The following is a 12,878-nucleotide window of genomic DNA, read 5'->3' as shown; positions in this document are numbered from 1 at the left end:
TATGATAGTGGGGTACGATATGTACATATCTAGTGGTGAGACCCAATAAACGCACCCTTTGAGACATTGACTTTGCAACATGCATGCAACACTCATTTTCAATATACCCATACACTGCTAAATTACAGCTGTATGAGCTTTTGTGATAATTATGTAAAACAAACAAAAAATCAAGAAATAATCTTAGGCCGGACACTATGGTGCACAGGACACTTCGATGCCAAAACCTAAGGCCACTCCCCCCCCCCCCCCCACCCTCTCCCCCATTTTAAAATGTTAACAATGGGGCTCATTCAAGCAGACCCTCCAACCTCAATCCGGACCCCTTGCAGATAAGGTTATAGTAGTGTGCGGCCCTGGTTCAATGCCAGTAACTAAATTCTTAGCCCACTGTGATCTGTTAGAAATACTGCCACCTATGGACGTAACTTAGCCAATCAAAATTGCTGTTACACATTGAAATCATTTATCTCCATATCGGCATCGTGAGTATTTGCATAACATGAGCTCTTGTTTGAGAAAAATCCTCTGAACACCAGTTCAGAAAGAGGAAGATATCTTGCTATATTTAAAAAAACAAAAACATGTATTGATCAATTAGGCTTTTATACTACTAAAATACTTCAAAAATACAAACAATACAGGAATGTTTAATAACATTGTGAATTTATTCTGCATATATAGACAATAAAAAAAAAAAATATTTTATAGACAACAAAGACAAATAAACATTAAAAAACACTATTTTTGAGTAGTCATTATATTATTGTACTTAATATAACCTGTGCAGAGCTCAGTCGTATTAGAAAACGAAAATCAAAGGAGACTTTTGCTGTTAATGAAAATCACTTGGCATCTTGCGATTGACCTCTGTCATTGAACCTTATGCAAATAATGCTAATTACATTTTCAACATGATTAATCGATGTCATTTTCTGTGTATAATCAACATTCGAGGCATTCATGTAAGAAAGAGACTAGCATAATGAGGTGACTTGTGTCTCAGATGATATCAAATATTTATTGTCAATTACATGAATTATTGATTTTTCAGAGATATTGAGAGAAGTCACCTTTGTTTGAACCATGTCATATAGAAGGCTGTGTTTGCCTACCACGCAACGGCATGCCTCATACTTTCATGGCGTCACGCATATATTCGTTAATAGACTTTTATACAAGCGATGTCACGCTTCCCTTTATTGTGATTGTCACTCTCGCAATCTCTCCTTTGATACAGGATGGTGATGGAGTAAAATTGCATTAGATCCCTGAATGAGATAATTAGTTGTGGAAATCAAGTCTTGGCTTTACCCTCTCAGTGTACAAATTGTGTTTTAGGGGCTCATCGCAACTCCTTTTTGTTCATAAATGTTTTTTTTCTGTGTTGAGGTAAATATGAGTTTATTTTTTGAGGTGGTATTCGATGCTGCCTCCACAACTTGTACTAAAAGAGTTAAAAAAGGATTAATATTAAAATGGTTGAATAGAAATGAATTAATGTACGTTAAAATGCCTTAAATATTCTTCCTTTATGCAATATTATAGAAATCTTTCCTTCCTACGTGTTGGCTATGGGCAGAAAACCTTTTCACTCCGCAGGGGGAAAAAAGTCTTCCAGATTTTGTGCAAGGTGGATATTATTCCAAACTTGTGGTGTTGTATATTTTTCACTCGAAAATGAGACAATCAACTTACTACCAGTCAATGTCATGTTGGTCCCATCTTTCTAACGTGCCTGGATTGCAGGGCAGGGCAGGGCAGGGTAGGGCAGGCTGGCCTGGATAAACGGCTCATTAAATACGTTGGCAAGAGGGAATCTGGCCTGTAATTTGGGGCTTCATTAATGGCGCGGATGAAGTCCATATATTTCATCGGGACTGGCAGGATGACTTCGCCTGTTTGGTTTGGAGAGGGTTGTAAATTCCCCCAGTCATATGAAGAGGGTTCTTGGGGATGTTGTTTGGTTTGGTGAAGTGGTGAGATGCTTTCCAAGGGACGGGGGTCTTCTTTAAGTTCCTCCCATATACATGCTTGCACCATTCACTGCAATGAAATGGACAGCTGGAATCCATAGGTTTACTATCTTACCTCATTATCCATGACATAACACTGATTTGGTAGAATTAGGTTAACATTCAGATTTCTATTAAAAGGAACCCTTTTTTTGGAGGGGGGGGGGGGGAGGATGTACATAGCTTGTAGGTTTTAAATCAGGAAAACTCCTGATGGCCAACAAAGATATTGATATTATGTAGAGATATTTGTTTTTAAACCCAATGATATTCTCTAGGTGAACCATTTAAGGAAACGAGAAACATGCGTAGGTGTTCACCTGCAAACTTGCATTTTGCTCTTTGTTTTAAATTTATTTTTCGATCGGAAAGTCAACTGAGCAAGTATCGAGAGGAAAGCTGCAACAGGGTGGATTGGGAATCACTCCCAAGAGTAGAATAAGCAACCAGAGCATTGCCAAGATATGCCAAACTTGAGATCAGTTGATCATTACAAAGTGATGTAGTGAGAGGCAGAGGAGTATCGAAACACTCTTAATAACATTCATGGTTAATGATCTACATCCCCATCAAGAAGAAGGAGAAACGATCATGAGGGATGCTGATAAAAAAAAGCTTTTATGGTGTTAGAGAAGAAGAGGGATAGATAAGAGGAGGCATGGTGAGAGAAGAAAAGATGAAGATGGAAAAAAGGTTACCTGGAAGATTAGATAGATGATATGAACAAGAAAACCAAGACAGCTAGTCAGAGCTAGAGATATTCTACTTTTTCCAGTAGGATATCACAGGGCTCCTGTAGATAGAAATTCTTTTTACCTTCAAACTACAATAGAGTAATTCTCAATTTTATAAATTGTAATTTCTGCAGCACTTATTGTATGAATCCAGTTTCAGCAGTATATTTATTTTTTAAAGTATTTTCAAATTTTAGTACTGCAAAGCAGATGGAGTCATTTGTGTTTAGGCTTTCACAATTCACTATTGTCTATAAATGAACAGCATATTTACCTCTTGAAGCAAGATGGTTTGTCATATGTTCTTTAAAACAAGAATGAAATATAACATTCATTGGAATTTTCACTGGAGGAAAAATGATGGATTGCTTTGTAATAAAATAGAAATATAAGTTGCTACAGTTGAGCATTCTTTGAATTTAAGTGCTGAGACATCATCAGAGACTTTGTCCATCATCACAAGAAAGATTCCTATCAAATCCAGCCAACCCTTCTTCATTCCTAGTCCTCCATTATCCCCTGTCTCTTGATGCTGTCTACCAATCAGCTAGTCATATTTCCATAACTATTTCCGCTATCATAACATTGCTGTTAGCACATTTCAATTTCAAGCGGAGGAAAAAAGAAGGATAGAATCGCAAGATGGACCGGCCGCAGAGGAGGAAAAGTGAAAGTCATAGAGACTTGTGTACTCCCACTGGGAGATTCAATTATACCATCTCCAGATTGTAGACATTTCTTGTTTGATCTGCTGCGGTAGACTCTCAAAGTTCTCTTTCTCTACTCTTATGCTTGGGGACATTGTTGTCTTACCCAGCAAGTGACTTGGGTCTTGCCAAACTTGGAACCTGCCTGGAACCCCATGATGGGATTGGTCAATTTGAGTATTTGACCCATTTTCACCTATGAATAAAGATGCATTGTTATACTACCTTTTGACTTCCTCATTTGAAGAAAAAAAAACATATATTGATAAATCAGTGAGATAAACCTTGGTTCTTTTCATGTAAGCCCTTAAGAATTTTTCTGAAAAATAATTTTACTGTCTTCACATGACAAAGAACTATTTACTGACAAATAGGCAGGTCTTTAATAGTATTTAATTTCTTTTTTCATCCCTTCGTCCTCTTCTGTACATTTCTAATAAAAGTATTAAGATAAAATGCAAATGTAGGGGGGGGGATATCACAATTTGTGCAGGCCTCACTTTACTAGCCTGATGTTATCTGCTTGGATCACCAAGCCTCAGCTTATGATAGTGTTGCACCAACATGTATAGGTTTGAGCCTGTAATGCAATTGTCCCCCTGTCCAATTGATAATGCATACATTAGCTGCTTAAATCTATCTCATTTACTAAATGGGATTAGTATCGACGATGAAGCGGGGTGAATATAACTCTTAATTATCTGGTCTGTATGATAGCTGTAATTGTTGGCAGATGTGTCCCTGTGTGTAGCTTAGCCATGCCTGTTAGTAAGTACAGGGACCTTTTGTGTTAAAGGTGTATAGTAACATTGTTAGAATTAAGCTGGTCCCGCTGGTTTGATAGCAGTAGTACAGTTGCTGATTTTCTACATTTGAAGTGTGTTTCATTTAGGGGGTAAAGCAAGATAGGAGGGGAGAAAGGGAGGGGGAGAGAGAACATTCTTAACTGAAATACTTTTTGGATAAAAGACTGTATTATCATGCAGATGACAATGTTTTTACATTGCTTGAAGTGTGGTGGTTATGTCATTTAATCAACTATTTTTTTTGAAAGCTATGAAGGGAAGAAAAGAATGATTAGGAATTTTAAAAAGTTAAGTTTTAAAAAGAAAATATACACAATTCAAAATGCAAACTAGAGGACTGATTATCAACTGTTTAATTGATATTTGAGCTCAATTGAATTGTACTTTTTTCCTTTTACTTGACAATGGCCATTTAAAAGTAAATAGGAGCTCATGTGGAGGAACTGATTTAATTACTTGTGAACTTGGTCATACCTGATTGTAGGACCCCTGATGATAAAGGTAGGCTTTCACTGGGTGGCCTAATCGTTTGATGGAAAGCATTTGGGCAATTAAAGACTTTCCTTGTAATCAACACCTGGATATTTTCATCAAGTTCATGCTGATATTTCACACTATTCATGCAATAATTATTTTTGTCTACGGATTTTGGGGTTAATTGTTTGTAGTGCTCCTTATCCATTACTTGATCTGTTTATTGTTTTTACCAGGCCACCAGTTATAGGCCTATTCTTACAACTATTGTGGAATGAATAAATGATAATAATAAAGGGGGAAAGTGGTAACCAAATGGGGTGTGTTATGAGAATCTCATTTCATTTATTCATGTTAGATGTTTGTTACATGATGCTTAAGTAAGCTGTAAGTCAAATCGCAGTAACTTTTCATGAAAAATGTAGAGAAAATCTGAAAATCTGTGAACGATGAATCATACAATCTGCATAAAGAGAAGCCAAGGAAGAAAAATACATTATTTTCATTTAGTTTTAGATGGCTCAGAGAGCTTTCAGAAAAGTGCTATTTTGTGAAGAGCCCCTTTGACTTGTCCCAGTTTATACATGCCCTCACTCACTCACAGCCTAGCCTACATGTTGTTATGGGGGACTCCCTACCCTGTGGTGCAGAAAACAGCGCAGCATGAAAGCTGACACGAAATTGAAACCGAAATCCAATTGGCTGTTTGAGAGTGTTGTGCTTGCAATTAGCTCAGCTTGGACTACATAGTGGGATACCACTGTGAGATCAAGAAAGAAACTATCACTGATATGTTACAGGCATTCCATAATTGAATTAGTTCTCAATTTGCGAAGGTAAAGGTAACAAATTACCCTCTTTTCTCCTAGTTTACAGTGCGTCTATGGTCCACTTTTGCAATCCTAAATGTTTTTATAGAAGTACCTGTAGTCTTTTTTTTCTTTTTGTATAGGAATCATATATGTTTAAATTTATTTTCCAGGGCCTCTTCAATAGAAAACAATTAAATTAAATAAAGTTGTGGTCATAATATAAACTAATGGAAAAAAGGGGAATGGGAGATACTGGCTGTGAGAATGAAAGATGTTTTCCACCAAATTAGGTCATTTTATGCAGTACATACATGTACATGTAGTTGTATGGAATGGATCATAATAACTCATGAAGATGGTCTTCAAAAAATATAGATCTTAGATAGGAAAGGAAGAATCATTTGAAGAATGAGATACAGAGCATAGCATTAGCACTTTGTGTTAAACGTGATGTCTCTCCAGCAATTTACATGGGCGCCATCTCCAGGTTGAGGAATTCCCTCTTTTTATTTATTATTAGAAGAGCTTACGCACTATGTCCGTATTAGGTTAAACTTGTCGTGCCTGTTCAAAACTTTGATCAGTTATGTGCTGAATCAAGGATGACCTAAATATCTTGTGATTAATGATGGTTTTTAGAGTAGATGGCAATTATGACAGGTCAGCTTGGCTTGTGGCTAACAGTCGATGGAAATCTGTAGAATGAGCCTTACTCCAACACTATCAAGCTTTCTCAGTGCTATCCAAATGAATCATCTAATTGGTTGTGTCTGTTTTTGTGAACAGTATGTAGTAGATTTATGTTTTAAAGTTAGCAAGTTATCATGCTTTCAGTCTCAAGCATTCATTTTAATGTCTTCATTCAATCATAAAATTCAATCCAGTGCATTTTTCCCCTCCAGTAATATATTGTCCTTCTCTTTGTATGTGATGGTTTGTATATTTGGCAAAAATAAATAAAATCAATTTCTACCATCTGAATGGTAAGTTTGGTAGTTATATATCAATACTGCTCATCAAAAAGTCCAACAATTCCTTTAAAGAAATGGCTCAAAGGGTATCCACTTGAAGTCACGAGTAAGTGAGGAAGTGGCAAAGCACTTTCTAGAAATGTTATGAAATTCTATGAAAAAATGGAAAGCGAAACAAGAGGCATGAGATGTCCCTAGGCTGCCTTCCTTACTCTCTTACCAATTATAGTTTATCTATTTACTTAAGAAAATAATTTTAGAATGTACCTATAAATGACGATCACTTCTTCGCTATAGGGGTCAAGGAAAAAATGTGTTGTAGAGAAGGTGTTGATTTGGGAGTGGAGCCATCATCTTGAGAATATTTTGTTGAGATGTGTCGTAGATGAGTGGCAGTATGGCAGAAGATTGGTAATCCTCCACTCTGGAGAAGAGAAGTCACATTGTTTTCTGAAACAACACAAGTTCAGAGGTCACCAGAAGCCGACCAGGTCGATGACGCGAGCCGGGATAGCTAGAGATCAAAGAAGCGGTAGCAATTTGACCGTTGGAAAGGACCGCAGGGCGATAGGAGAAAGGTGCAAAAGAAACGGGATGAATGTTGGACTTCATCAATGACCGAGCTTTTGAGCCTGGTAAACATGGGGATGCCTGGAGGAGTGCTGGAATGATTAGCTTTAAAAACTAACCTCCTACTGTGATACATCCACTCTTCACTGGTTGAGTAGAGATCAAGAATGGCCGCTATGAGATCAGATCTCATCATTTGTCATCTGTCACTTCTCTTTTCCTGTCCTGTGAATGAAGAGACTACCCACTATCAATAAGCAATTTTTGAAAAGGGAAGGAAATTCATGAATTCTTGTAAATACGCTTTATCCATAGAATAATAACTTGTAGAGGGGGCAGATTTTGTAAATGAGGGTAACCATTATCCTTTTCTAGATTCTTAATAATTCTAAATAATTCTAAAAATTTAAGGAAGGTGAGTGTAAAAAACACACAGGATTTTGGAAAGTGTACTGAAGAAAAAAATGTCTTTTAGGTTGATAAACTGAGTGAAGGGATAGTGAAAGGGGATAAGAGACAAGAATCAAGGAGGGTTTGTCTTACAACTTGCATTTTGACATATGTAGGGTAAGCTTCTCGAGATTTATTTTGAACTTGATAGACTGATAGAATGATAGACAATTAGCCCTCTTTAAAGCCTACAAGCATCAGGGTAAACCCGTTTTCCACCATGCGCAGGTGATTCTTGTGTCAAGTCTATTGGAAAGAAGGAATTCGGTAGTAAGGGGGTTAAATAGAGAATAGCTCTGAAGGTGAATTCCACGTTGACCAGTCCCTTGACTCCTAGGCTTTCCCTTGTCACTGCTTTGTCATGCTCTCATAGTCATGTGGAGTGACGACAGACATTATCCTGTCTCTCATAGATACATCATAAGGTGATCTCTTACAATGTATGGATTCTTCGTGGATCATACTCAAATTAGGAGTGATATTTTTATTTCATCATTGTAAATCCTGAATTGACAGTGTGAACTAGAAGTTAGGATAATGGCAAAGCGAGGGGGTAGGCCCTAATATCATATATCTGTTGATGCATTAGAGCCAATGAAGACAAATTACAGAACATAATATATCCTAAAGTAAATAGCTTTAATGTTTATTTAAAATATTAAGAAATTTAGCACTTGTTTAGTACTGCCCTGCATGTAAAATCTTGTTGAAAACAAAATAATATGCTATGTGGTAGGGAGTCTTATTTTTTTTGTTTAAAGGTAAAGACCAGTATTGGAAACGCCCCAATTTCAAAAAATGAAATGGAAGCTCTTATTACCAGTCATGTGAAAGAATATGTTTTGAATAATACATGATGATAACAAATTTGCCGGGAAACCGCCTACTAATTGATATATTTGGTAAATTAGTTTATCTATTGGTGTGTGAGAGATAAAAACGCATGTGTCGCGCACGTGTGCGTGGTCCCATATACATCTTTCTGTGTAAAGTGCTTGTAACTTTATGAAGATTGGGCCAAATTTCTTATCATTTTGATGATTCCAGAACTTTGCAGTACATTTATGCTAGATGATCAACTTTTTCTGATCGATTTCACAACGTTTCTTTCACAATGCAATCGCACGACCATAACTGGTCTTTATCTTTAAATCACGGTCATAAGCCCCCAAAGCTTGTAACTTTATGAAGATTGGGCCAAATTTCTTATCATTTTGATGATTCCAGAACTTTGCAGTACATCTATGCTAGATGATCAACTTTTTCTGATCGATTTCACAACGTTTCTTTCACAATGCAATCGCACGACCATAACTGGTCTTTATCTTTAAATCACGGTCATAAGCCCCCAAAACTTGTTAATAATTCTGTTAAATTTTATTGATTGCTTGCCAAATTTTTTAGAAATCTAATGCCTTCTGAAGCTATATTTATGAATATTGATTTGGCCGTATTAAAGTAGTGAGGTGTGAAAATCATTGCTGGCCTTTAATAGCAATGTATTGGAAGACAATAAAAAGTGTATTGACCTTATCCAGGGGGCTCTATAGTAAGCAGGAATGACACAGTCATGATGTTTTTAATCACACACTTTCAACTTGGCTTGGTTACAAACTCAAAGCATGCCAGTCAGAAGGTAAATATGATTGAGTAAAAAATAGCAAACTCATGGATGGGCTCCAGAATGGTGCGAGGGGGGAACGCGTCACTGTAGATTACTGATGACAGCGTCGTGGTGCGAGCCTCAAATTTGCCCACTTTTCTGCATTTTTGGGGTCGAGTCTGGGGCTGGCGATGAACGGGGATGAGGGGAAATCCAATTGATTAAAAGCTGGTTCACATGTGGGACTGGGCGGGAGTGTTAAGTGGGAGGGTCTCCCGTTTTGATGTGGATCAGCCTTCCAATTTTAGAATGCCAAAGCTGATGTGATAATCAGCTAGAGGTGTAGAAAATATTTTGTTGCGTAGCGGTATCAACTTGTTGCTAACTGTGAGTTTAGGCTGCCTTCCCTGCGAAAGTCGTTTTGCTAAAAATAATTCAATGATTAGGCAGAGGACATGCTTAGTTATGTCGGCCTGTTTCAGATGTTGATATCAAATGAAAACACATGGCACTCAATATTTCTCCCTGTCTGTGTCTCTGTCTCTTTCTTCTCTCTCCCTCCCCCTATCTCTCTGTTATGTGCTCTACCTTTCTCTTGTATCAATATATGGATTGACTTTGGGTGACCATTGGATATTTGACCAAGCTACATCTTACAAAGATTTTGAAAGTACACCATATTGAAAACATCAAAAGTTTATTACTTTTTACTTCTGCTTTAATTCGATACGGTCTCATGTGCAATACAGGCAAACAGATTTCCTCTATTGATTGATACAACTTACACCTGCTTAGAGTTAGGTTGTGAATAGAATAACTGCAAAGTCATGAAAAGGGGTTAGAATACAGACTTTTGGACTATCAAACAAATGTTTTTGTAAACATTTTATCATTTCAGATCCAGAGGATGGTGATATCTGGTGGACACTTCAAGCTGGAGCAACTCAAACCCAAAGAAGTTGTCTCACTCCTTCTTGATGATGAGGACATTGAAATGAAGTGTAAGTCAGATTTAGATTAAGAGGGGGGTCGCCTTCTTGATATTCATATATTTGAATGTGCCTATTAGCCTATTATCTGACTTCGGGCTCTCACGCTTTATTTGAGGGCTATGTCAAGCTTGGAAAGATTAATTTAGTGAATACCACAATTCAGTGTGTAATGAATACGGAATGATTACTTTGCTAACCACTTCACGCGAAGCCTATAATGTAGTTTTTTTAAATTCTCTTCCAGTTCGGATGAAGCAATCTGAGAAGAAGAGCCCAGATGACAGACCTCAAAGCAAAGAAAGAAAACGCAAGAGAGATAAAGATGGAGAAAGTGTGGTAAGTCTTCATACAAACATGTAAATTGCTATCAGATATCAAACAATTGAAAAAAATGAATATTTCTTTGTGACATGCTAAATTCCTGGAAACTTGCCTAGTTGACCAAGACTTTTAAGATTTGTTACCGAAATACAATTTTACAACTTTCTCTTTGTTCCGTGTCTCTCTTGATAGACTCCTTTCCTCTCTTTTCCTATCTATCTCTCTCCTGTCACCCTTTCCCTCTCTCTCTCATTTCCATCCTTCCCTGTTCCTTTCACTCTCCAAATGAACCCCATCAATGCCTCAATCTTTATGTCTATTTTTGTCTTTTTTCCCCTTCCGTTTCTAGAAGGAAGGTTGGAAGAAGGTCAAAACCGAGGTCATATCTGACACTGCTAACGTGTCTCTTGATGGAGATGATTCTATTCTCAGTGTGGACTCTGCTGCTCCTAGTCCAGTCAGTGTGGTAAGTACAACGTACAAAAAATGTAAAGTTTGTCTTTGTATTGCCAGCTTACATCATCTCTTCCTTTTTCCTCTGTCTCTCTCTCTCTTATATTACCTTTTTCTATTTTAGTGTCCTTCCTCATGTTTATTTAAATTGAAGAGCTTGTATAACTTGTGATTATTGAAACACTATTCATTAGCAAATACAGTGAAGGTTGGTGGTACTGGTGGTGAATCTACTATTCAGTAATTAACCTGGCCCATGAGGCATGACATTTCATCACAAGTTAATATAGGGTCCTTGTATATTAATTAGATATGACTTGTGTGTGCTAATGAGATCAAATGGTTATCATAATTCTGAGAAAGATGAGGAATGTCACTTTTATACCACATTGTATTTAATTTTTCCCTTGAAATGTTCTATGAAAACTCGACCATGAAATGGCTATGAATGATGTTATGAAGACCACAGCACCAAGGCTGGTGCTAATAGTGGCTCCACTGATCTAAAATATGCTTCAGTGTGGTCAGCCAATCAAGAATAACTCTCTGATTTATTGTCTGTAGCTTCATACCAACTCTTAACCAATGCCCTATGAGTGAATTAGAAGCACCTACAAGTGACTGACTTTTAGCCAGTCTCCTTGTATAAGCGAATAGGACAATTTAGTGTAGATGTGAGATATAAATCATTGTTAGAATGAGTAGAAAAAGTTAGCCTGTGTTACTTTTTGGTAATTTTTTCAATTTGATCACATTTGGTTTTTGTTTGGGAAGGGGTGTCAAGATGATTGTTTGCCTTGTAGCCTGGAGTCAGAAGTAGTTTGGTTTTAAATGAGTTTCAGCTTGTTGGTTGGATTGATTGGTATTGGGGTGAAGCTAGTGGTATTAGTCATGCAATTATGAGAGCTCTGGTCCGACCGAACGAGTATGGTGATTGTCGGGAATAATCAACCATGTCTAATACATACAAATTAAATCAGTCAAATACGGAGTGAGTTTGGCTACAGTATCGGTGCTGAAAATTAGAATGCTAAACCATTCACCCTATCCTTGTTTTTTTTTTTTTTTTTAATATTGTTTTTTTGTGAGAGAGCAGCATGATACCATCTATAATGTATAAGTGAATCTGTAAGTGAATGCTTAATTTTCATATGGATGTTTGAAATTGTGTTTAATTAAGTTATCCTAGGGCTATTTATTAGTTTAAAATAGGGAATATATTAAGGAGATGTTTTGGCAATGTAGATGTCATGTATTTGTACATCCCCATCATGCTATATGACTGGACATTCTATATGACTGGACATTCATCCCTATCTATATTGAATGCCTGTTCACCCAATTGTTTTTCCATGATGTACCTTGCTGTTTTCCGAAGCTTTTGCAATGAATGAAATAATAACCAGAAACATTGTTCAGTCATCTGTGTGGTTCTCCATGAAGCTGCATCAGACAATTGACAAGAGACGTTTCCAGTTAGCATTGGTCGCTAACTCCTCGTAGAAGGCAATGACCTTGATCTTAATTTGCATGCAATTAAGGTGACATCTTGGTCGTTAGAGTGTGAGCATGTTAGCTATTAGAAGATCAGAGATTACAATCAAGACAGCTAGCAGCTAGCGCTAAGCTGCTGGTCTATCATGTTAGCAGGACGATAACCTTTAGAGTATTCCCTTTCAACCTCCCTCTCTCTTCCTCTTGACTGCTACTAGAGGCCAGACTGTCTCCCATGTCATGGTCTTATGTACATTGTGTACATCACAAACTGCTTATAAGTTATCAGTATAATCATAATATACCTAAATAACAGATCTTTGTTTAATGTTGCAGATATCTAGTTGTTTTGTGACGAATAAATAAACTTGAAGGGGTGGGGTTCAATATCTCAGTAGGAAACTTACTGTTGATGCAGATCCCTCTTGATTTGAAATACATATTTCATTCATTTGTTTTATATATAAGCCAATTTT

The 12,878-nt window shown here is 37.0% G+C and overlaps 1 protein-coding gene across 1 annotated transcript in view; it reads left to right on the top strand.

Annotated features, from left to right (window-relative positions):
• LOC590972 (chromatin-remodeling ATPase INO80) overlaps positions 1-12,878 on the top strand; it is a 105,883-nt gene that overhangs the window by 35,991 nt on the left and 57,014 nt on the right. The window contains exons 26-28 of the mRNA XM_030999185.1: positions 10,041-10,143; positions 10,379-10,470; positions 10,805-10,921. Of these exons, the coding sequence (XP_030855045.1) occupies positions 10,041-10,143; positions 10,379-10,470; positions 10,805-10,921 (312 nt within the window). The remainder of the gene's footprint in view (positions 1-10,040; positions 10,144-10,378; positions 10,471-10,804; positions 10,922-12,878) is intronic.

This window comes from Strongylocentrotus purpuratus, unplaced genomic scaffold, assembly GCF_000002235.5.
Source record: "Strongylocentrotus purpuratus isolate Spur 01 unplaced genomic scaffold, Spur_5.0 spur5_scaffold_5, whole genome shotgun sequence".
NCBI lineage: Eukaryota > Metazoa > Echinodermata > Echinoidea > Camarodonta > Strongylocentrotidae > Strongylocentrotus > Strongylocentrotus purpuratus.
This window is presented reverse-complemented; position numbering and strand designations above follow the sequence as displayed.